The sequence below is a fragment of the Brachyhypopomus gauderio genome, chromosome 2, assembly GCF_052324685.1.
Source record: "Brachyhypopomus gauderio isolate BG-103 chromosome 2, BGAUD_0.2, whole genome shotgun sequence".
Lineage (NCBI taxonomy): Eukaryota > Metazoa > Chordata > Actinopteri > Gymnotiformes > Hypopomidae > Brachyhypopomus > Brachyhypopomus gauderio.
This window is the reverse complement of record NC_135212.1, coordinates 1852569-1876742: the sequence shown is the minus strand read 5'-3', so window position 1 is coordinate 1876742 and position 24174 is coordinate 1852569. Positions and strand designations below refer to the sequence as shown.

Sequence of the window (24174 nt, the reverse complement as noted above, 5' to 3'; positions counted from 1 at the left end):
TTCAACATACAATTTGATACGTCATAATTTGCTAGATTCTAAAAGGCTGTTAATTAATTTACAGCTCTAGAATTGCCCCCCCAGGGACTGTGTCTTAACTTGAACCTGGTAAACTGATCCTGCTCTCTCTCCATGCTGTGGTTCCTGCAACCACTTAACCACATCGTTTTATCTTTGAGACCCCAAGGGCTCCTCCGTTGACGTCTGCCCTACCCTGAACATGCTACTTTGAAACTTCCCCTGAGCGTGTTGAGACGTGGCTCTTTCATGATCCAGTTTCCATCACTATCTTTGATCAGACCTAGCAAGACGTTTACATAATACCCAGTTGGAGAATCCTTGTAAATAACTGTGCCATTGTTGTTGTTATTAATATTATTGTTGTTGTTAAGTTATTCTCATTGATGATATATATTTTTTTGTTATCTGAATGAACACTACAATGTGCCGTGATTTAATTTGCGCTTGACCGCAAATTACTGGAAAGGGGGCAGGGTTACATTTTGCTTTCAGTGGCCAACCAACCAGGTCCCTCGTGGATTGATGCGCGAGCGCCGTAGCGCGAGGGGAGGCGCGTGGTGTGCGTCGCGCGCGTCGCTATATTCGGCGGCTCGCGCTCGCTCCAGACTGCATTCACGGCGCAACCACGGAATAAGACGGACCTGTCGCGTGCACCGTGCAACAACTCCGCGAGCTTTCCCCCGCGTTTCGCCTTTGCTTTGCGTTTTCCTCGGATACGAACTTGGAACTGTACAACTATGAGGCGGCACACACCTTTGAGGAAACAATTTTTAGTGAATGGACCCAAATATTGTGCTTGACTCACATTTACTAAGTGTTAATATAAGTAGTATATTGCATTATTTTTTCAATAATATTAAGCATTGTTGTCTTTCATATGCTATTTGCAAAGAGTATTTTTATTTAATATTAACTATTGCAGCAACTATAGCGAAGCACAGAGGTTCTTCTCTGGGGATTGTTAAATCATGGAAGAACCATGTCGACCTGTTGCTTGTTCGGTTCTGTTCTGAGAGGCGAGGCAGGGGACGCAGGACCTGTTCAAACCACAGAGTGACAGCGCCGTGAATCACTGACAACCAGCTTTTACAAAGCCGTCGGTTTTCTTTCAGTAGTTCGGTTGGCGTGGACAGTGGAGACAGAGACACGCTTCCCAAGGGATGCTTCTGGACTCCGTGCGCTCAGGAGCGACACGACCGCTCCTTCCGAATCCGTCTTTCTTGTTTTGGGGGAAACTGAAATTAAAAGGAGATGAGACCCGTACTCTGCTACTTCCTGCTCGTCAGCTCGTACCTGATGCTCACCACTGCTGAGGTAACACAAAAGGCAAATTATTATAAAGTAAAGCAGGGCTTATTCATACAGCAGGTCCATTCTAAACGCGTAGAGGCTTTTAAAACACTGCAAGTCCAAACGCCCCGGTTACAAAGGTTGGGGGGGGGGTGTAAATGGGTCGGTATTCGAGTATTAATTACATTTTCATACACAGTATTACCACTTTTCTATCTTTTAATCTGTTTTATCAGTATTTTGCATGCGCATATTTACAAAGTTGCTACATTTTCGGATAGTTAACAATTCAAAAGTATCCTAATATTCGTTTAAAGCAAATAATACGAGGGAAATATTTGTGCCTGCGGGTGACATGCTGATAATATTATAAATGATCAACAGTTCTCTTCTAATTGCAACCACGGGTACGATGAAACGATGAAACGTCATGAAAGTATGCGTTATTGTAATCATTCTCAAGTTTTTAGATTCCTATCTAGCTGTAGATGAATAAGTCCTGGTGCGATGGGACACTTGTGACCGTGTTTATTCTGAGGTCTTCGCCCTACAGCAAGTGCAACCACGCACCGAACGTGCGCATTTCGGACACAGCTGAACAAGACGCCTGGAGGGTGTTATTAATAACTCGTGAAATTATAGCAAATGACACGGTCATTTCCACATGAATGTTACAAGAAATTAGAAGCTGTTTAACCAACGTGGGCTCTTTCCCCTCTAAAGGAACTCGGGATCCCTCGAGAGTTGATAGAGAGACTGTCGCACAGCGAAATCAACAGCATCAGCGACCTCCAGAGGTTACTGGAGATGGACTCCGTAGGTAAATTCTGCTTCACGACTCCTCCGCTATGAACTTTGCTCAAAACTAATCTGGTGCGCTGTTTGCCGTGGCGATGGTCCTGCATGTTGTGTTTTAGCGGCGAAGTGATTTGAAGAGTCAATGCATAAAGATGCAAAAATGCAATGCAGATAAGCAGCTCTAGACACTTGAATAGAGAATGTCAAGCAATACCGATAGGCAATTAAAGCTCTTGATATGAGATAGTGACGGCGTGAGGTCAGTTAACAATCATTTAAAGAGACATATAATAAATAAATGAACTATAAATCAATTTATGATTGTTAATTATTTGAAATGCGCCACTTAAACGCGTCAGCTAATGTCAAGAGAAGTCAATCCTTGTAGCTTGTCCTGTCTGAATTAAAATTAAAATTAAATGCATGGAAATAACATCTACCCTGATATATTGTATATTATAAATATAATAAATATTTTCACATCCATCCCCATAAAACAGTCAAAGTGACAGCATGCGCTTCCTATTACAATAAATCTCCATGCGTAAAAATAGCGCGCAAGAGGTTTTATTTGGACCTTCACAAGTTACGCTGAGGCCGTTTTTTAACGACATAATGATGCATGCTTGTACATTACTGTGTTTTAAAAAGTAGACGTAGCGAGAACAAACGTGCACTGTCGCGTTTTAATGCGCGGCAGTATCATTGCAACAGTTTACAGGGCAGCTCAGTGTTGCGGGGAAGGTGCGCGAGACGGGCGCGAGGAACAGTCACGCTCGTGCTTCTCTCTCTCCTTTAGATAAAGTTACAGGGCGCGGAGGCACAACATGTGTACGTTCACTTGAGCTTTTATTTACACAGGCACTCGCTATATATCAAATGCGGGTTTCCCGGCGATAAAACGTTTTACGATTCTGTAGAAAGCGCACAGAAACTTCTTTACGCTCCTATTTCTAACTTATATTATATCCCCCCAAAACATCAATAAATTCAAACAACAGCATATATCCACCTTGACATCGTTTGGCACTTTGCTATTCTACCCTGACTTGGCTATCTGTGCAAAAAGTTCATCCACTTTCATCCACAAATTAGTTTCGATCTCGCCAACCAAAACCAGGATGCACGTTAAATCTAATGCAATTGCAATTTGCGTGTAGAGTGATAAGAGGTGTTTATAATGGAATTAAAATACTTCTCTGCAAACCGTGGAAAGCGTATGGCTGGGGGAGGGGCTGTAACAGTAGTACTGTGATTATTATTACCCCAACATAAATCACCCTGTCCGCGAGACGGTCCGGTAAGGCGGCAAAAAAGCTGACGCCAGCCACGGAGTATTTTCAGACCTTTGTTGTAGTGAGTGAGTGAGTGAGAGAGAGAGAGAGAGAGAGAGAGAGAGAGAGACTGAGAGAGAGACAGAGAGAGGAAGGGAGGGAGGGAGAGAGAGAGAAAGAAAGAGAGAGGGTGGGGGGAGAGAGAGGGAGAGAGACTGAGAGAGAGAGGGAGAGAGAGAGAGAGGGAGGGAGGGAGAGAGAGAGAGAAAGAGAGAGAGATATTGCAAAATGTTACAATAATGAATCATTTGTCCACTTAAAACTTTGTGATTTCATTAGCATTCAGAAACAGTACCATTAGGTACAATCCTACATAATACTTTCCTGTAAATACCACTTAAGTGGAATTTAGGAGACCAGCAGATTACTTGTACGTCTCAGGGAGGATGTAAAGCGGATATTCTCAAGGCTCTTGGAAGAAGTTTGACTTCCTTTGGCTTTAATGCAGTCCTGTGTGACTACTGAATCTTTTCAAGAGCTCATATGTGTTATATATGACAGGCATACACTGGTATTATAAGTAGAGGAGCTAGACTGATAATAAAAAGGTTAAGTTAGTGTTAGAGAAAACAGTTGTTGAGAAAGGCGAGGACACGCTGGTGCAGGACCTGCTATGCTGGAATTAGTCCCCAGAGTCAATGCTGTAAATATATCTGAACTTCTGAAAGCTACACCAGAACACACTCGCACCTTTAGGTGCATCAATCAAATCTCAAAGTCACATGAACAACCGAAACTGAGAAAGTGTTGTGACATTCTTTACGTGACAGTGCATACGCTGCCCTGGGTTTGCTGATGTACTTAAAGAGTTAAAGATGGCTAATAAGAAAAAGCAAACTTCTCTTTTAATGTCTTGGCAATGTAAGGTCCCCGTCATACATATGGATGGGGTGTTACATCCGTCACAGCAGATTAGCTCCGCCCCCACGGGAGGGCTTGGCTGCAGGATCTCACCCTCGCCTGATCCGATAGGTTAGCACTCTGCTAAGTGCACTCTGCAGTGTTGCATAAGCACTCTCCTACGCTGGCAAGGGTTTGGTGTCTTAAAAATATCTGAAGTGTAAATGGTGGAAGATTTGGGGCTGATTTAACACTAGGTCCTTTTTCACAATTATTATAATTTAGTTTCTAGTGAATAGGCTTTATGTATTTGCTTTTTACTCCTGTTAAAACTGTTTATGCTAATGAACCAAGAGTCACATGCATTGTGTAACTCATTTTAAGTGTTGTGTTTGGAATCCATGCAAAGAAAAATCACTGGCATTCACTAAAGAGAACTTAGTGTTAAGCAATGGCACTTCTAGACCAGTTGGGGAAACCCAGACATGGCCTCTTACTGTTTTCATGTCATCAGCATTTTGTCCACTCCAAAGGTCACGCAGTGTGTTCCAAACGGGTTCATGAGTTTATAATCATCGAAACTTCACACCTTCTCTTTGCTCCCTAAATGAGTAATTCTGCTTTCTCATATCAGCAGTGAGTGTTTATACTGCCTGTTGCCACAGCGATCGTCGCTGTGTTGGAGGTAGCGGTAAAGATCTTGGCCTAACAGGGATTTGTGGAGGCTGCAGTGATAATGTGATACACACAGGGTTTTATCACAGTGCAGCGAGGCTACAGGACAGGCCGCCCCATCCTTGTGTAGATCAGAACACTGCCAGACTGGGGGTGAAACCGAGAGACCCTGTCACCCCCACCCGCTGGCCTCCACCCTCCCCGTAGCTGTCCCGCTCCATCCGTCTGTCCCAGCCACCTTGAGCTTTTCTCCTATGAAAAGAAAGTGGAGGAGAGGCAGCGGGCTGCCGTGGTGTGAGAAGAAAGGCGAAGTCAGCTTGTGAAGGAGCACTTTATCCTCCACGCTCGGCTCCTTTCAGGCCGCTGACACAGCCTGTCCCCAGGGCGTGTGTGTGTGTGTGTGTGTGTGTGTGTGTGTGTGGGACTGCTGGTGCGACACTCACAGAGACAGAAAGGGAAGAACGAGGAGGCTTGTTGGGGGTGGGAGGTATTACTTCAGAGGCCTGTGACCCGTAATGATGGGTGGCAGGGTACGTCCGTACACATGTTGGCTAAAAGTAGGATTAGAAACAGGCGTGATTATTTGATGCATCATGTCACCCCCACACGCTCCGTTTATGTCTTGGGCCAGTGTTTAGCCCCGGACCAAAAATAGCCCCATTTGAATGCATGAATGAATGAATGACCCAATGAGTGAGTGATTAAATGAATGAACGAATGAATGAATGAATACATGTATGAGTGAGTGAATGAATAAATGAATGTGCAAACAAGGGAGCAAACGAATAAATGAATGAGTGAGAAAGCGTTCAAAGGGAGGCTGGATCTTCCATCAGGAGAGTTAGCGCTAGCAACATGGACGTCTGTTGACATGCCACCTTTGTTTCCTGTGCTATGTTGCCATGGAGACAGAGTGTGGAGCTGCAGGAGGGTGTTGAGGAGTGTTCGGTGGTATTCCAGGAAGACCCACCCTCGCTGCACTCTGGCCTGGGTGCACTTCTCCTTATAAGTCACATTCCGTAGATTAACCTTTCATCAAATATCTACTTTTGCCGGTACATGCCTCTGTGGTGCCTGTACTGAGCTGTCTAATAAAATAGATTAGTATCAGATTGAGATTGCACCAGCGAAAGTGGCCAAGTCCATATTTATATTCGGGGCACAAGTGATATTAAATATGTCAATTGCTGTGTAAGGGGGAAAAACAAGAAACAAAAACCTGTTATGGAAATGCAGAATGTACAGCATAGCATTTCTGAAGTGGATCACCTAACCCTGACATGAAACAGAACCGAACGTGGTCCGTTTGTTTGAATGACTGTAGGGCTGCGTATATGCTCGACCTGCGTATATGCTCGACCTGCGTATATGCTCGACCGTACGCTGTCTGTGGCGCCCTCGTTCGTAAAAACACACAACGGCTTGTGTAAATCACAAGACGTATAATCAGAGTTTGGAAAGCCGTCTTAATGAATGTACGGTGACACATGTCCCCAGTGGCACTATGACGTCAGCCTTCCTCGACTCAAGCCAATCAGGTCGCTTCGTTTTCAGTGAAGCAGCCATTGTTTGTTGTGGAAGGAGCTTGTAAAAGCTTTAAAAGGAAAGTGTAATATACGCTGCTTCAGTATAGCCACACGCTCGCCACGGGGGAGTTTAGCCGTTACTGAGTGTCGGGCAGCACGGGCGAAGCCATCAGACGGGCTCATTGTGGACGACGGCGAGCTGCCTGGGGCTGGGTGTTTCTTTTTGAACTGTGTGATGTAGAAGTAACGTGTGTGCCTTGTGCTGTGATGAGGTGCAGGAAATGAAGTGATGGAGCGGGCCGGCCCGAGACACCAGCACCAGAAGAGCCACGCCCACTCCCACGGCGTCTCCCACCTGAAGAGCAGTCAGCTACACCGCAGGCGCAGGAGGAGCGTGGGTAAGGCCCCGCCCACCTTCCACGCCCACCTTCCACGCCGTCCTTCCCACCACGTCTCGTCCAGTCCCCCCCTCTCCTCGCACGGCCTGAGACGAGCCAGTTGTCCTTCTGATTGCTTCCATCTTCATCTTCCATCTTCATCTTCCATCCTCATCTTCCATCCTCATCTTCCGTCTTCATCTTCCATCTTCATCTTCCATCCTCATCTTCCATCCTCATCTTCCGTCTTCATCTTCCGTCTTCATCTTCCATCCTCATCTTCCATCCTCATCTTCCGTCCTCATCTTCCGTCTTCATCTTCCATCCTCATCTTCCATCCTCATCTTCCGTCTTCATCTTCCATCTTCATCTTCCATCTTCATCTTCCATCCTCATCTTCCATCTTCATCTTCCATCTTCATCTTCCATCTTCATCTTCCATCTTCATCTTCCATCTTCATATTCCATCTTCATCTTCCGTCTTCATCTTCCATCCTCATCTTCCATCTTCATCTTCCATCTTCATCTTCCATCTTCCGTCTTCATCTTCCATCTTCATCTTCCATCTTCATCTTCCATCTTCATATTCCATCCTCATCTTCCATCTTCATCTTCCATCTTCATCTTCCATCTTCATATTCCATCTTCATATTCCATCTTCATATTCCATCCTCATCTTCCATCTTCATCTTCCATCTTCATCTTCCATCCTCATCTTCCATCTTCATCTTCCATCTTCCGTCTTCATCTTCCATCTTCATCTTCCATCTTCATCTTTCATCCTCATCTTCCATCTTCATCTTCCATCTTCATCTTCCATCTTCATATTCCATCTTCATATTCCATCCTCATCTTCCATCTTCATCTTCCATCTTCATCTTCCATCCTCATCTTCCGTCCTCATCTTCCGTCCTCATCTTCCGTCTTCATCTTCCATCCTCATCTTCCATCCTCATCTTCCATCCTCATCTTCCATCTTCATCTTCCATCTTCATATTCCATCTTCATCTTCCGTCTTCATCTTCCATCTTCATCTTCCATCTTCATCTTCCATCTTCATATTCCATCTTCATCTTCCGTCTTCATCTTCCATCCTCATCTTCCATCTTCATCTTCCATCTTCATCTTCCATCTTCCATCTTCCGTCTTCATCTTCCATCTTCATCTTCCATCTTCATCTTCCATCTTCATCTTCCATCCTCATCTTCCATCTTCATCTTCCGTCCTCATCTTCCGTCTTCATCTTCCATCCTCATCTTCCATCTTCATCTTCCATCTTCATCTTCCATCCTCATCTTCCATCTTCATCTTCCATCCTTATCTTCCATCTTCATCTTCCATCTTCATCTTCCATCCTCATCTTCCATCTTCATCTTCCGTCCTCATCTTCCGTCTTCATCTTCCATCCTCATCTTCCATCTTCATCTTCCATCTTCATCTTCCATCCTCATCTTCCATCTTCATCTTCCATCTTCATCTTCCATCCTCATCTCATTGTGGTTCCGTGTACGTGCAGGTGTGTATGTTGGTTCTCAGAATACCTGAATTTGCTTAAGACTCTGCAGTTCGCGTTTACAGGCAGCTGCATCATATGCAAAAAGACATAAAAAAAACATTTATGTCATGCATCTGTCATGCAGTCTTTTCTAGACACCCACGCTTTCTTAGTTCAACACTTCCTGAAGATGCATTTTAAGGAAATAAAGAGAAATAATTTTCCTAATCCACTTGTTCACTGCCAGGTACCACAGAGATAGGTAGCATGTATACTTTTATTACTTGAAGCCAGATAAAGTGGCTTTGATTCAGGAAATTACAGCGATTGGAAAATAGTTTTGGGCGACCGCACTCTGATAGGCTGCGGTCTGCTTATTGGGACACATATGACGTGAGGTGGAAAATATATCCCTGAGCAGCCAAATTCCTGGCATTCAGAGTTCATGTCACAGCCTGCCCGGATGAGCACTTCAGCGAGGCAGGTACAACACAGAGGCAAAAACACGAGACCGACCCCAAACCCCCCCTCCCCCTACAGAACGTCTGTGTCCACGGCCCATGTGTAGACCGCTGCACTGAGGGTTTTGGTGCTTGAGTTATGTAGTTATAACCTGGATTCTAACCTCTTTCCCCAGGTTAGAATCCAGGTGCGTTTTGCTAGATGTGACAGTGGCTTGAGATCAGTGGGTTGGTACAGTGAGACGTGTGTGCTGCTGGCCTCTGTGTGGATAAGGCCGTGAGTGCTTCTCCGTGTGGTCACCCTGTCCTCCGTTCCTCTCTGGTTCCTGTGCAGTGGAGGAGGCGGTGCCGGCCGTGTGTAAGACGCGCACGGTGATCTACGAGATCCCACGCAGTCAGGTGGACCCCACGGCCGCCAACTTCCTGATCTGGCCTCCGTGCGTGGAGGTGAAGAGATGCACGGGCTGCTGTAACACCAGCAACATGCGCTGTCACGCCTCGAAAAAGCACCACCGCACCGTTAAGGTGAGTACACGTGCACGCTCACGCATATAAGACAGACCTACACTAGGGCATATGTAGCCTCCTGGTTAGTGAGGAAAGAAGAAAACATAGAGAATGTGGCACAGTTCACAACCGATATAGAACCCAACATGGCCCAAAACTCAGGAGCGGAGCTACATTTCAGTGTTTGTTCTTCACTGTACAATAAATTGCATGAGATGTGTGTGTGTGTGGTTCAGTGTAAATAAGTTCAGTGTATATAATCACTCTTTGGCCTAAGTCCTAATGCGAGCTGACGTCTCGGTCTCGTGTGCGCAGACGTCTGCTGGGTCGGAGAGGTCTGGGGGAAAGCTGAAAGCATGCGACTGTGAAACACACATACCTCACGGCTTTGTGATTTGATCTGAACAACCTGTAGTTTGTATTCAAGTGTAAGACGGAACGGGAAAAGAGTTTCAGATTGATGTTATGAATACAACCTTAATGTTGGCACTGGCGTAGCTGTTTGATCATTGACTTTATTGTGTGCTCTACAGTTATTCAATAATGCTTCTACTGGTTTATTTTTGTCTACTGTTGACAGAGCAATTACATTTATGCTACGATACTTTAGTTGCCTGCTTAGAAAAAGTATTCTGAACGAGTAAAAGTACATCAGATTCCAAACATACCCATACCATATAAAGTTGAGTTGAGTTGAGTAATAAAGTTGAGTTGAGTTGAGTTGAGTTGAGTACCAAGATAACGCAAGAAACTGAGAGACACCTCCACTGAGAGATATAATACAACGCTGTAATATACAAGGCAGTTTGAGTGTTGTCACTAGACGAGGCATTTTGAGTGTTGTCACTAGACGAGGCAGTTTGAGTGTTGTCACTAGACGAGGCAGTTTGAGTGTTGTCACTAGACGAGGCATTTTGAGTGTTGTCACTAGACGAGGCAGTTTGAGTGTTGACACTAGACGAGGCAGTTTGAGTGTTGTCACTAGACGAGGCAGTTTGAGTGTTGTCACTAGACGAGGCAGTTTGAGTGTTGACACTAGACGAGGCAGTTTGAGTGTTGACACTAGACGAGGCAGTTTGAGTGTTGTCACTAGACGAGGCAGTTTGAGTGTTGACACTAGACGAGGCAGTTTGAGTGTTGACACTAGACGAGGCAATTTGAGTGTTGACACTAGACGAGGCAGTTTGAGTGTTGTCACTAGACGAGGCAGTTTGAGTGTTGTCACTAGACGAGGCAGTTTGAGTGTTGACACTAGACGAGGCAGTTTGAGTGTTGACACTAGACAGGGCAGTTTGAGTGTTGACACTAGACGAGGCAATTTGAGTGTTGACACTAGACGAGGCAGTTTGAGTGTTGTCACTAGACGAGGCAGTTTGAGTGTTGTCACTAGACGAGGCAGTTTGAGTGTTGTCACTAGATGAGGCAGTTTGAGTGTTGGGTGTTTGAGTGTCTGTCAGAGTCTTCAGTTTGGGATTTGTAGCTCAGGTGGGGATGTCGCTAGAGATGATGCAAGATTCTCCTGGCCAATCTCAGTGACTGCAGGGTGTGGGGTGTGTGCAGGGTGTGTGTGTGGGGTGTGGGGTTTGTGTGTGTGGTGCAGGTGTGGGGTGTGCAGGTGCGGGTGCAGGGTGTGTGTGTGTGTGTGTGTGCAGGTGCAGGTGTGGGGTGTGCAGGTGTGGGTGCGGGTGCAGGGTGTGTGTGTGGGTGCAGGTGTGGGGTGTGTGTGCTGGGTGTGGGGTGTGTGTGCGGGGTGTGGGGTGTGTGTGCGGGTGCAGGGTGTGTATGCGGGTATGTGTACAGATGTGTGTGTGGGGTGTGTGTGCAGGTGTGTGTGCAGGTGTGTGTGCAGGTGTGTGTGCAGGTGTGTGTGCGGGGTGTGTGTGCAGGTGTGGGGTGTGTGTGCTGGGTGTGGGGTGTGTGTGCGGGGTGTGGGGTGTGTGTGTGCGGGTGCAGGGTGTGTATGCGGGTATGTGTACAGGTGTGTGTGTGGGGTGTGTGTGCAGGTGTGTGTGCAGGTGTGTGTGCGGGGTGTGTGTGCAGGTGTGTGTGCAGGTGTGGGGTGTGTGTGCAGGTGTGCGGGTGTGTGTGCGGGTGTGGGGTGTGTGTGCGGGTGTGTGTGCAGGTGTGTGTGCGGGGTGTGTGTGTGTGCAGGTGTGGGGTGTGTGTGCGGGTGTGTGTGCAGGTGTGTGTGTGGGTGTGTGTGCGGGTATGTGTGCAGGTGTGGGGTGTGTGTGCAGGTGTGTGCGGGTGTGTGTGCGGGGTGTGTGTGCGGGGTGTGTGTGCGGGTGTGTGTGCAGGTGTGGGGTGTGTGTGCGGGGTGTGTGTGCGGGGTGTGTGTGTGTGTGTGCAGGTGTGGGGTGTGTGTGCGGGGTGTGTGTGCGGGTGTGTGTGCAGGTGTGTGTGCGGGTGTGTGTGCGGGTATGTGTGCAGGTGTGGGGTGTGTGTGCAGGTGTGTGTGCAGGTGCAGGGTGTGTGTGCAGGTGTGTGTGCGGGTACAGGGTGTGTGCAGGTGTGTGTGCGGGTGTGTGTGCGGGTGCAGGGTGTGTGTGCAGGTGTGTGTGCGGGGTCCACTGTGGTGCAGGTTCCGGTTCTGGGACTTCCACACTGGATCAGGCACCAACCCTCTGCTCTCAACACAGACACTGTGTATTGTAGGAACATCGTCCCTTGCCAAGTTTCCATTTTTTCAGTCCCCCCTCCCCTCTCTCTTTCACCCTCTTTCTCTCTTTCTCTCTCTTTCACCCTCTCTCTCTCTCTTTCTCTCTCTCTTCTCTGTCATCCTTTCCAGGTTGGGTTGAATGGTTCAGTTCAGTGTAGCGACCTTTCCCTGGGTCTATTAAAGGGATTAAAATGGTTTGGTTCGTCTTACCTGCGTGTTTGTAAAAGAGCCCAGCGATGGGGCAGCACACACACACACACACACACACACACACACACACACACACACACACACACACACACACACACCCTGCCTCCTTCCAGCGGTGCTCTTATGTATTTGAGCAAATGTACTTTATGTATTTATTTTACTTACGTTTCCCCCCCTAAACAAGGAGTTCAGTCTGCAAAGACACACGCTTTTCAGCGCAGTAATATATATATAAAAAGTGTAAATAGGCTCAGCTGCTGTGTGTGTGTGTGTGTGTGTGTGTGTGTGTGTGTGGGTGTGTGTGTGTGTACGTGTATGTGTGTGTGTACATGCGTGCAAATAAGTGTGTGTGAGTGTGTGCACTGGGCAGGGTTGCTGTACTTTGGTTCATTGCAGCGATAAGGTTGTCTGGAAGGAGAGGCGGACGGGTGGGTGTGGATATCAGCTGGCAGCCAGTGATCGTGTTGACCCTGGAGCTGTTGACCCTGGAGCTGTTGACCCTGGAGCTGTGTGGCTGGCTGCAGGATCGCAGGATCAGTCTTTCTCTCAGACTTGGAGCTGTGAATGAACTGCTTTTTTCTGTGCCAGCCTGTGCAAGCATCTCCCAGGCCGTGTCCTCCACAGCCCGTCAGGCGTGTCCGTCCCAGGCTGTGTCCTCCACAGCCCGTCAGGCGTGCCCGTCCCAGGCCGTGTCCTCCACAGCCCGTCAGGCGTGCCCGTCCCAGGCCGTGTCCTCCACAGCCCGTCAGGCGTGTCCGTCCCAGGCCGTGTCTTCCACAGCCCGTCAGGCGTGCCCGTCCCAGGCCGTGTCCTCCACAGCCCGTCAGGCGTGCCCGTCCCAGGCCGTGTCCTCCACAGCCCGTCAGGCGTGCCCGTCCCAGGCCGTGTCTTCCACAGCCCGTCAGGCGTGCCCGTCCCAGGCCGTGTCCTCCACAGCCCGTCAGGCGTGCTGCCGTGTCCTCCACAGCCCGTCAGGCGTGCCCGTCCCAGGCCGTGTCCTCCACAGCCCGTCAGGCGTGCCCCGCACGCTAGAACACATGCTGCTGTGCAGCCCGCCCAGCCCTCCAGCCCTCTAATTACATAAACACCCAGCTCACCCACCTTTAATTACTCCCACCGCAAAGGGCTGAGGGTTCTGGCTCGCTCCCACTTCACCGAGGAGTCGATCTCCAAGGAGCCGCAGTACGAGTCGGTGTGAAAGCCCTTAGGCGACGGTGGGACACGGTGGGCACCTTCCTGAGCTGAGGTGGCATGGCGGGTCCAGCCACCCCTCCACGCTCTATTACTGCTGGAGTTGATCTTCTTTTCTTTGTATTTTTTGTTCTTTCTTTCTTTGTTTCCTTGATCTTTCTTTTATTTATTTCTCTTTCCCTGTGGTGATGTGTAATCGCTCCTGTGTCTGTAATTAGTTTTCTTTTTTTCCCTGCTCAGTTTATCAGATTAGTCATGTGTATGTGCTTGCTTGTGTGTGGGCATGTATGTGTGTTTGTATGCACGCACACTAACCCGGGTGTGTGAGCGTGTGTGCGAGATGCAGTGTAAGTGTGTCAGTGTATGGATATGCCTTTGATATATGATAAGTGTAAAACTGAATAGCCATTCTAAGAGGAAGTAGATTAGATCTGGGCTGTCTCCCTAGGCTCCTGATGTCAGAGGAGTCCTCACACTGATGTGTGTGTGTGTGTGTGTGTGTGTGTGTGGGGGGGGGGGGGGGGGGGGGGGGGGGGGGTAGGTTATATGCCCTCATGCTGTCAGACGGTCCAGATTGGCCTCTGTGGGTGAGCCCCCCCCCCCCCCCCTCCAACTCTCTGGTTTCTCCTTGTAGCAAAGAGGCCCCGCCCTTACGTATTAATGAACAAAACCACTAAGATTTGGCATGAAGGTGCTAACTGTGATACTAATTTCACATCATTGTAGTCCATGCTGACACCAGGTCACTGTAATGCAGTCGTCGTATACGGGCCTTATGGTTACTAGTGATGTCATTCACAGACCTTAAGGAAACACAGTACAGGGTAAGAACTGGTGCCTGGAAGGTTAACTCCACACGCAGGACCAACCTGAACCTTGTTAACATAAGCAGACGAGTGTAGTAAAGACTCCAGCAACTGCACATCACACTTCTGCTCATAGAGGTGATTTCAAGTCTGCCAGCATGGAGAGATAAATCCCCCCCCCCCCCCCCCCCCCCCCCCAAAAAAAAAAGCCCTCAGCACTTTTGTGACTGTGATGCATGATTTGGCCACTGAGGGTGAATAGCAGACTGGCTTAGTTCCATTACCCCTAATGCTGGTCTCTGAAGTAATCACTGCACACCCCCAGGCCTGTTTTCTTTGGAGTACGAGTGAAACATTCCCTGACACTCTCTCTCTTTTTTTCCCCTGTCTACCTCGCTGTCTTCTGGGGGAATTCCCAATCCCAATTATGCCAGCCATGGACAATAGTCTCCACAGAGTGCAGCCTGAGCAGGGGGGGGGCGGGGGGGGGTCTCGCAGGTCGACATAGAGTCACGTCACCCGGGCCAGATCGGGTGGCCTCCCAGAAGCGCTCTGTGGTGGGATTCGGTTCTCAGGAGCAAGGCTTTCCAGAGAGGTTAGGGCACCGGGGTTTATAAATAGCACTCTGTACGGAACGGGGGTGAGAAAGAGTAAGACAGAAAGAGAGAGAGAGAGAGAGAGAGAGAGAGAGACTATATCTGTGCATGTTTAAGATGTTGGGTTTTCCCGCACCAGTACTGTGAAATCGACTGCTGATTAAATGTCAAAATAAATATTGCTGAGTGTGTAACATCATGGGTAGAATAGCGTGTTCAGGAATGAATGAGGAGCGCAAACGTGAGAATGTGGCTGAGGGTTCGGGTCTGGAAATACGTCCAGAACCAGGACTGTACAAACCCTCATGGGGAGGGTGGGTGGAGCAGGCAGGAAGGAACACGGGAGCGTGACCGAAATGGGCAGGACTGCAACGGTGTGTGTGTGTGTGTCTCAAAGTAAAGCCCACATCTCTGCATGTGCACTCTCAGTGTCCTACCTGGATTAGTCCTAAAATAAGGATGAGATTATTCCTAAAATAAGGATGGGATTATTACTAAAATAAGGATGTGATTAGTCTTAAAATAAGGATGGGATTAGTCCCAAAATAAGGATGGGATTAGTCCCAAAATAAGGATGGGATTAGTCTTAAAATAAGGATGGGATTAGTCTTAAAATAAGGATGGGATTAGGCCTAAAATAAGGATGGGATTAGTCCCAAAATAAGGATGGGATTAGTGCCAAAATAAGGATGGGATTAGTCTTAAAATAAGGATGGGATTAGGCCTAAAATAAGGATGAGATTAGGCCTAAGATAAGGATGGGATTAGTCCTAAAATAAGGGATGGGATTAGGCCTAAAATAAGGATGGGATTAGTCTTAAAATAAGGGATGGGATTAGGCCTAAGATAAGGATGGGATTAGTCCCAAAATAAGGATGGGATTAGTCTTAAAATAAGGATGGGATTAGGCCTAAAATAAGGATGAGATTAGGCCTAAGATAAGGATGGGATTAGTCCTAAAATAAGGATGAGATTAGTCCTAAAATAAGGGATGGGATTAGGCCTAAGATAAGGATGGGATTAGTCCTAAGATAAGGATGGGATTAGTCCTAAGATAAGGATGGGATTAGTCGTTTGCCTGCAGGACGTATAACATTATAACATTGTCCCTTGGCATGAACTCAGGATGGGATTTACAAAGCATGATCTGCACTCACACATTAACACACTCTAGTGTCACCTGCTGTATTGTGTGTGTGTGTGTGTGTGTGTGTGTGTGTGTGTGTGTGTGTGTGTGTGTGTGTGTGTGTGTGTGTGTGTGTGTGTGTGTGTGTGTGTGTGTGTGTGCGTGCGTGTGTGTGTGACGACATGCTGTGTGCTGGTCAGAAGGTCCCAACAGAACATCCACCTAACATCTTGTCTGTTGTCAGTGTTCAAAAGAGGGGGCAGTTCTGACTGAAGGAGGGAGTGATATCTGATCTGGGTCTTCATTGGATCCTGTGTGGGCAACTGTGGAGAAATGGAGAGCTGGGAAAGAAAGAGGCAGAGTGAGAAAGAGAGAGAGAGAGAAAGAGAGAGAGATGGTCAGAGAGAGAGAGACAGAGGGAGACAGGAAAAGAAATATAAAAAACAGAGGAAGAGAAATGGAGACAGAGAGAAAGAGCGAAAGTCAGAGACAGGAAGAGAAATAGAGAGAGACAGGGAGAGAGAGAGAGAGAGAGAGAGGGGGGGGGGAGAGAGAGAAAGAGAGAGAGACAGGGAGAGAGAGGAAGAGAAGCGAGACAGACAAAGACAGAGAGTGAGTAGAAAGGGTGTATTGCATGGCGGTGAGTGGCGTCTCTCTCTTCGTGTTACTGCGTGCAGGACTCACTGCAGATGTTTACAGTCCAACATTCAGACTGCAGCTGTTTGGCTCGGCAGTGTGTGAACTTTTATATTTCTGTTGTTGTGCATGAGGCATGTGTGACCTCACACGTATGGAGTATACATGTAAAATAAAAAAAATAAAAAAATATATATATATATATATATATATATATATATATATATATATATATATATATATATATATATATATATATATAGAGAGAGAGAGAGAGAGAGGGGCGGGTGGGTATTTGTGCCTGTTTATGTGTTTATGTGTATTTATGTATGCATGAGCACAGTTACATGTGCACTGTTGTCTCATGTTCTGTGTAGTGTGGTGAATGAGTTGTGTTAGACAGCGTTAAGAGGTGTGCGGGTTAGTGCTGTGACCCTGTATAGCCAGGGGTCAGTGCCAGTGGAGACACACACTGAGTGTTCACTCTTCATTTATTCTCCTCTCTGTCTCTCTTTTGGTTGAATACGCTTAATTGACATGACCACATTCATTTACAGTACAACATGAACAGACCTTTACCACATTAAGGATGGGTGCTACCGTTTTTATAATAATGAACACAATAATTTAATAAATTATTATTATTTATAATAATGAGTTAATGATATTTTCATGTAATTAACTTGAAATAATATTTGAACAGAGAAATACAGGTGTGTGTGTGTGTGTGTGTGTGTGTGTGTGTGTGTGTGTGTGTGTGTGTGTGCGCTTGTTTTTTTCTATCCCTCATGTTGTGAAAGGTGAACACATATCGCCCATCTAAAGTGCTGCTTTCTTTCTGATCTCCTATCAGGACGGGTTGTCTGAGTTCAGTAGACACCCACAGGAGAGTATCACCTACGATTTGTAATTTTGTAAAGTAAATCTAGAGTACATTCAGCTGCACATTCATTGAGAGAGTGCAGTTCTGTCTCCAGTGTCAGTGTTGAACTTGTGCAGCCGTGGTGTCTTATATCAACCAGGCTGTATGGCCAGGCTGTGTTCACCGAGTCTGCATTTTGTCAACGTGGTTCTGTGTTTAATATCAGGTCAATGTGAGCAGTGTACTTTGGTTTCAGGGCCAGATAGCACTGCAGGTTGCTTTGTGCTTGTGTTTGTGTTCCAGTGGGTGATGTAGTTGTGTTTGTGAAGTGTTATAATCTGGTCTGGCCACACTGTTTGTGTTTTAGACTGCCTCTCCTGTTGAACAGTGTTTAGTGGACTCAGTGTCAGGACCAGCTATGTGGGCACTCTTCTGTCTGCTCTGCCATTGCAGGTCTTTGTAGTGGTAGGAGAAAGCCTGAGATCAAGCCTTCTGTTTAAAACTGTTGGGCTGTTGTCAGGTTTCCTGCCAGGGTCCAGATCTGGCTACACTGCTCCATGTCATGTGCTTTTTCCCCTTCAGCAGTGTCCAGTACTTCATAAAACAGACAGTTGTGCCAAACTGTACCGAAAACCTTTTTAGAGTCTATAAAACGTGCTTTTTTGTTCTTGTTCAGTTTACCATGAAAGTTAATTAGCATATGTAGCGTATAAATATGGACAGATGTGCATTAATTTACTCTGAATTCAATTTTCTGGTTTTATTCAGGACAGTGTGCTTCATAAGGGAGCCTATAAAACTCATATGAAGTCTTTATATAAGTATCTATGAAGTCTTTATATAAGTCTCTCTCTCTCTCTCTCTCTCTCTCTCTCTCTCTCTCTCTCTCTCTCTCTCTCTCTCTCTCTCCTCTCTCTCTCTCTCTCTCTCTCTCTCTCTCCACAGGTGGCAAAGGTAGAGTTTGCATCACGGAAGAAGCCAAAGTTGAAGGAGGTGTTGGTGAGGTTAGAGGATCATCTGGAGTGTGTATGCATGTCACAGCATCATGTGACGGAACATGTGGAAGTAGACACAGGTATAACACACACACACACACACACACACACACACACACACACACACACACACACACACACACACACACACACACACTCTGTTTGGCCTGATATCTGAATGACTGTCCAGCGATGCATCATGTACTAGTCCTGCATACATGACACTCATAGAGAGACAAGCCCCGCCCCCCACCGCCCCCCCCCCCCCCCCCCCCCCCCACCAGCGCCTGCCCTTGGCTGGCTTTGTGTGAGCTCGTATGTTGGTGTGAGTGAGAGTCTGGAGAAACTGATCTGAGTGTGTGTGTCAGAGTGCTGCTGGGCGGTAGGTCTACGCTCTCCCAGACCAGTGACTAGGAGACTGATAAGGCAGCTGAAGTATTTATAGTCTGTAATTACAGACCTTCGTGCTTCTAGCAGAGGCTACCACTAACTTTTTCTTTCTTTCTTTCTTGCTTTCTTTCCTGCTTTCTTGCTTTTCTTTCTGTCCCTATAAAATGTAACATGTTCAAATGCATTTTCAATATATTCCAATTAAACTGAATATATTGTGATATATTTTCAATATATTTTGTTTTCTTTGGGGTTTATTGTCCTCTTTCCTGCTTCCTTCCCATCCAGTGCCTCCCCTCCCCCACACTAACTGCCCAACCCCGTTTCACACACCTGTGTTTCCAGGCCCTCATAGAGTTAAAGGTAAAAAACGGAAAAACAGAAAACAAACAATTCCATCGCATCTCAGCAAGGATTTATTGGTGACATAATAAAAATGGCAGACGTTCCCTAAAGTCCAGCGGACCCGTGGCCTCCTGAAGGTAGGACTTTAGAACCACGGCCCCATCGCCCGCCCGCTGACGTGGACCAATCAGGGGAGAGACGGGCCACCAATCATACCACACCCAGTGGAAGCGTCTTGGCTCTGCGGTGCTGTTGCTTGGCTGCCTGTGTCACTCAGTGATTACTCACTCACACGTGTTCACGTGAGCTTAATGCATGATCACTTTGGGTGGGAGTGTGTATCTGTGTGTTTGTGTGCAATACATATGGATGAAACTGATCACAGACGTTCCTCCACCCACTTGAGTGCTTCACTAACTTCTCGTCTCTAACTTCCTGCTTCGTTTTTGCCTTTGCCACAGTTTCTTTTTTTAAATCATTTTCTTAAACTTTCAGGTTGCAGTTGGATCTTTATGAGTATTTATGTCAGTTCATTCACAAAATTTCCAGTTAGAGTTCACAGTTATAGCCGCAGCAACCGTGACGTTGCATCAGCAGTCCAGCAGAACTTCACGTATTAAACTGCACAGAAGTGTCTAGAATTGTGTGTGAGTTGGGGCAATTGAGGGTCGATGTGGGGCAGTTATAGCAGTGTGTGGGAGGGAAATCACTGCCCTGCCTGTAGGTCACACTAAGACAAACCAGAACGCTGCAACAGGTCAAACATTAGCAATTAAAGTTGTACATTTAACATTGAAAACGTATCTTTTTTTTTTTAGATTTTTTGTTCTATTTTATTTGATCACATCTCTCCCTCTGCCTCTCATTATGATTTTAAGGTTTGATTGTCTTTCTTCACCCTGTAATTCCATAAACACACCAAACACTGGTCTCACAAAATCACTTCTAACAGATTTGTGTTCACTGGTGCGTTTGCTGCTAATGTCACTATACTGAAGCTAAAGTGCATGACTAGACACGTATGCACTTAACAGCTCACGCCTGACCGATCGCCTGAGTACTGACCCCCCCCTCCCCCTCTCTCTCTCGTCCCCTCAGTGGACGTTAGGTGAAAGCAGGCCACACCAGGGACTGAAGAGCTGAAGGGGGCTAAAAGCAAGGAAGTCACAGTGCTTCAACCGCTCTATGACCTTGACCCCTGACCTCTGACCCCAACCCACTGCCACCATCATTACTAAAAGAGATAAACTGCAAACCTGAGAGACTAAACACCAGCGCATGGCCCAGTGGACCATGGCGACCGTGACGATCACGCTAGGTGGACGAGATGAAGTGGAGGATTAAGATGCTTCTCTGTTGTTTATGTATGACTCAAAGTAAGAGGCGAATGTCTTTTGGAGTACCACACCGTAGAGGACCTGTGGACGTATCCCATTGGCTAGGCCCAGCAGCACCATTCACAACTCCCCCGAAGGACAGAAGGAAAGAGAGAACCCAGTGTTGTACTGGACAAAAAACGTGCACAAGGCACGCTTAAGGCCTCGCTCATAATCCACATCCCTGCAACTCAGAGCTGCTCTAGAATGGTCCCTGCGCTGTGTCCATGTGGGTGGACTCTTCGTTGACTGCCAGAGCTGCTCTAGAATGGTCCCTCCGCTGTGTCCCTGCGCTGTGTCCATGTGGGTGGACTCTACGTTGGACTTTCAGAGCTGCTCTAGAATGGTCCATGTGGGTGGACTCTTCGTTGGACTTTCAGAGCTGCTCTAGAATGGTCCATGTGGGTGGACTCTTCGTTGGACTTTCAGAGCTGCTCTAGAATGGTCCATGTGGGTGGACTCTTCGTTGACTGCCAGAGCTGCTCTAGAATGGTCCATGTACTGTTGCATCTTACTGCTTTACAAGGAACTGCCATTCTGAGCTTTAGAGACTAGAACAAAGTCTATTATGCAGTAATGACTTCAGAATAAACTATTTATACATAAGAAGACTCTGTCTCTGTCTCTCTCGCTCTCTTTCTTTCTCTCTCTCTCCACCATTGTAATATTCAGATAAGACGAGTCTTCCTCTCAACATGTATCAATGTTTTGTTGTTTTTTTTTTACTGTCCATGAAAATGCTTTTTCTTGTCGTTGCATATTGTATCACAGCGTATCTTTAATCTCAAAAACTCGCATGCTGGCTGGAAAAAAAACGTTTCTGTTGGGATGAAGTGTGAGCAATGCAAGAGGAAAGATGCTTTATTTTTGTTAAGAAAACCTGTTATGCTGACGTCCAGTATATCCAAGCCGGAAGTGTGTTTCTTAGTTGTTCTTTTATTGTGGTGAAAAGCATTGTATGCTATCTGATTAGAAAGCTGGGGAGAGGGGGGTGGACCACAGCAAAGAGAGGTGTACGGTAACTGCCCAGAATGGGTCTGATAATGGGTCTGATAATGGGTCTGATAAAAGAGCATTCATCCGAGTCCCTTGCTGTCACATCTGTTGTAATTGTGAGCTCGGCGATGAGACAGAATACCCAGTTGGAACATGATCACGCTGTAACAGTTTAACTGCAGTTAGGACATAGGACATGAGAGGTAACGTAAAGACGAGCAGGTCCAGGCTCATGCGTGCGTGCCCACACGAACACCACAGATACATCACACACGGCAGTGCCAGGCACTCTGAGGTGTGAGGCAACATAAGTGGCGATAAGGTGTGTTATGACTGGACTGATTGGAGCTGGGGACATTCCCAAAGTCCTGTGAAGAGGACAAATGACCGGCCAATGAATGTTTGACACATAGATGACTCGGCGCGTGCCAACAGCCCTCGCTGAGGTGAACCTGAGGCTCTCCTTCACCACCTCTTCACCGTCGGGACCGCCTCCCGGTCCCGCCCACTCTCCTTAGCTCCTCCCCTTTCTTTGTGTTGATTTGAACAGCGGCGAGCTGCGTAGCTGACGTGGTTGGACTTTTGTTTTCACCCATTCCGATCCCCTGTGAGCAGCTCTCAAGAAGGCATAGAGGAGTGGAGAGAGTGTATATATGGGACCGAATGGAAAGTATGCTGTTTGTACACAGTGTACCGAGCGTCCTACACGAAAGTGTGACGAAGTGTCTTCTGGGAGGGGGGGGGGGGGTGATACTGCTGCTGTTTTTGTATTAAGGGCGCCAATATTTCACTGAATATTAGAGGCCTATGATGATGTAATTGGTGCTATATTTATAAAGCAAGTTAAAAATGTATCATAGATGACCTTCTCCATAGCAGTTCAGTTAAGGTGTTGTTGTTACTGTTCAAGTAGCTGTACTTGTAGAACAGGGACCATTGTTCATGGAGGAGACAATATTATCACTGAGCTTTATTACCTTGATTGGATGAAATAACAATGACTATAATTTATATATTTATGGTTTTAGTAATGCATTTCTGCTCATTAAACTTTATACAAAACATTAAATGGTGGTGTTCTTCTTAAGGCCAACAGCCTGATTACATTAATTATTCATTAATGGAAACTCTCCAATCTTTTGTTACAGGATTTCAGTTAAAGTTGGGTGTAAAGATAAAGGTTTAAGTAACATCAGATTTAAATAACAATTAGATGAGGTTTCCATAGTTCTCTGTTCGTCAAGGTCTGGCAGTTGGTTCCAGTTAACCTCCACCCAAATATTAACTTTCACCATGGACAAAAATATAACTTGCATGAGAAAAAGAGACCAAACAGGGAAGAATATAAATAAGCAGTGGAAAGTGTCCGTGGGGGTGTGGCCTTGCAGTTTTATTTATTTGTTTATTTATGTTGCTTGACAACATCTTTCCTCAATCCTGTGGGCTTGTTAACCCTGGAACATACCAGCGGACCATCAGCCTATCACAGGCCCGTCCAGCCCACGTGTGGACCTTCAGGATGAGTGGATGCAGGACAAGGCTTTGAAGGCATCTGCAGAGGCTTTATCCAGGCCATGACCAGCAGGCTATCTTTGTGACTGGGTTCCTGCCCATGCTTTCTTTCTCTCTCTTTCTTTCTCTCTCTTTCTTTCTCTCTCTCTCACTTGTGCTCTCACTCTCACTCTCTCTCTTTCACACACACACACACACACACACACACACACACACACACACCCGTCCTCTCGCGTACTCAGAGAAGACCCCGTTAATTAAGTTTTTAAGGAGTTTAGGTGTTAAAAGCAGATTTGGAGCAGTGAAGTGGAGTCTGACCCAAAGGCATCAGTTAGCATTAAAGCTACACACCCCCTGTCTGATTACAGGGCACAGGTCTGTGTGTGTGTAGCACTTAGTGCATAGAGTGGAGAAGGGCATAGATGGAGAGAATGTGTGTGTGTGTGTGTGTGTGTGTGTGTGTGTGTGTGTGTGTGTGTGTGTGTGTGTGTGTGTGATGACATGACCTATAGTTTTACCTTCCCTGCAGGTCCCTGAAACCTGATTTGGAAGCACACCGATTCAATCATGCTGCCATGTTTCTATTGTACAGGAATGCCTTTATGCATGTTGCTCTGATCCCCAAGTCTCGCTGAGTCTCACTGAGTCTTACTGAGTCTCACTTTCACCAGTGCGAAGACAATGTGCCCCAGGCTCTGATCCTCTGGCACTGACAGACCCTAAACCCTTTGGGAAAACTCCTCATTAGAAACAAGCAAAAGAGGGTGTCAGAGAAACAGGCCTGGAGCCTCACAGCCTGCGTTTGAAGTGCTACAGCAGGGTGGTGTGATGGGCGGAGGTGTAGCGAAGAGCGCCCGCCGCCACCGTAGCAGCTCCATCAGTGGAGACCTCCGTCCTCCTGTGCTGACCTTTAACCCCTGCCCTGCTGTGAAAGCGGCCTGTCAGAGAGCCATCAGGTGGGTAAAGATGGAAAGCACGGACAATAGAGAGCGCGTGTTTACACAAGCGTGTTTGCGCTCCTCAAAACCGGCCAAGCAGACCGGACATCCTCTCCTGAGGGGCTACAAAACGCCCGGCCATCCCCCCCCCTCCCCCCAACCCCCTCCTTTCTTCTCACGTCTCCTGCTAGCTTCCCTTTGATCTTTCAGAG

At 46.9% G+C, this 24174-nt stretch overlaps 1 protein-coding gene across 6 annotated transcripts; it reads left to right on the top strand.

Annotated features, from left to right (window-relative positions):
- The first annotated feature begins 621 nt into the window (after nucleotides 1-621).
- On the top strand, nucleotides 622-22581 carry pdgfab (platelet-derived growth factor alpha polypeptide b). Of its 6 annotated transcripts, XR_013122476.1 has the most exons (7): nucleotides 624-1335; nucleotides 2035-2131; nucleotides 6757-6882; nucleotides 9152-9342; nucleotides 18356-18485; nucleotides 19084-19277; nucleotides 20239-22581. XR_013122476.1 is itself a non-coding variant. In XM_076982161.1 (6 exons), the coding sequence occupies exons 1-6, from the start codon at nucleotides 1273-1275 to the stop codon at nucleotides 19224-19226; spliced, it is 744 nt and encodes a 247-aa protein (XP_076838276.1). In that variant the 5' UTR covers nucleotides 622-1272; the 3' UTR covers nucleotides 19227-22581. The 6 variants fall into 6 exon arrangements, 5 of the variants coding, with proteins under 5 accessions (XP_076838276.1, XP_076838291.1, XP_076838284.1 ...); XM_076982161.1 differs by having other exon boundaries at nucleotides 622-1335; nucleotides 6763-6882; nucleotides 19084-22581; XM_076982169.1 differs by having other exon boundaries at nucleotides 19141-22581.
- Nucleotides 22582-24174: the final 1593 nt, after the last annotated feature.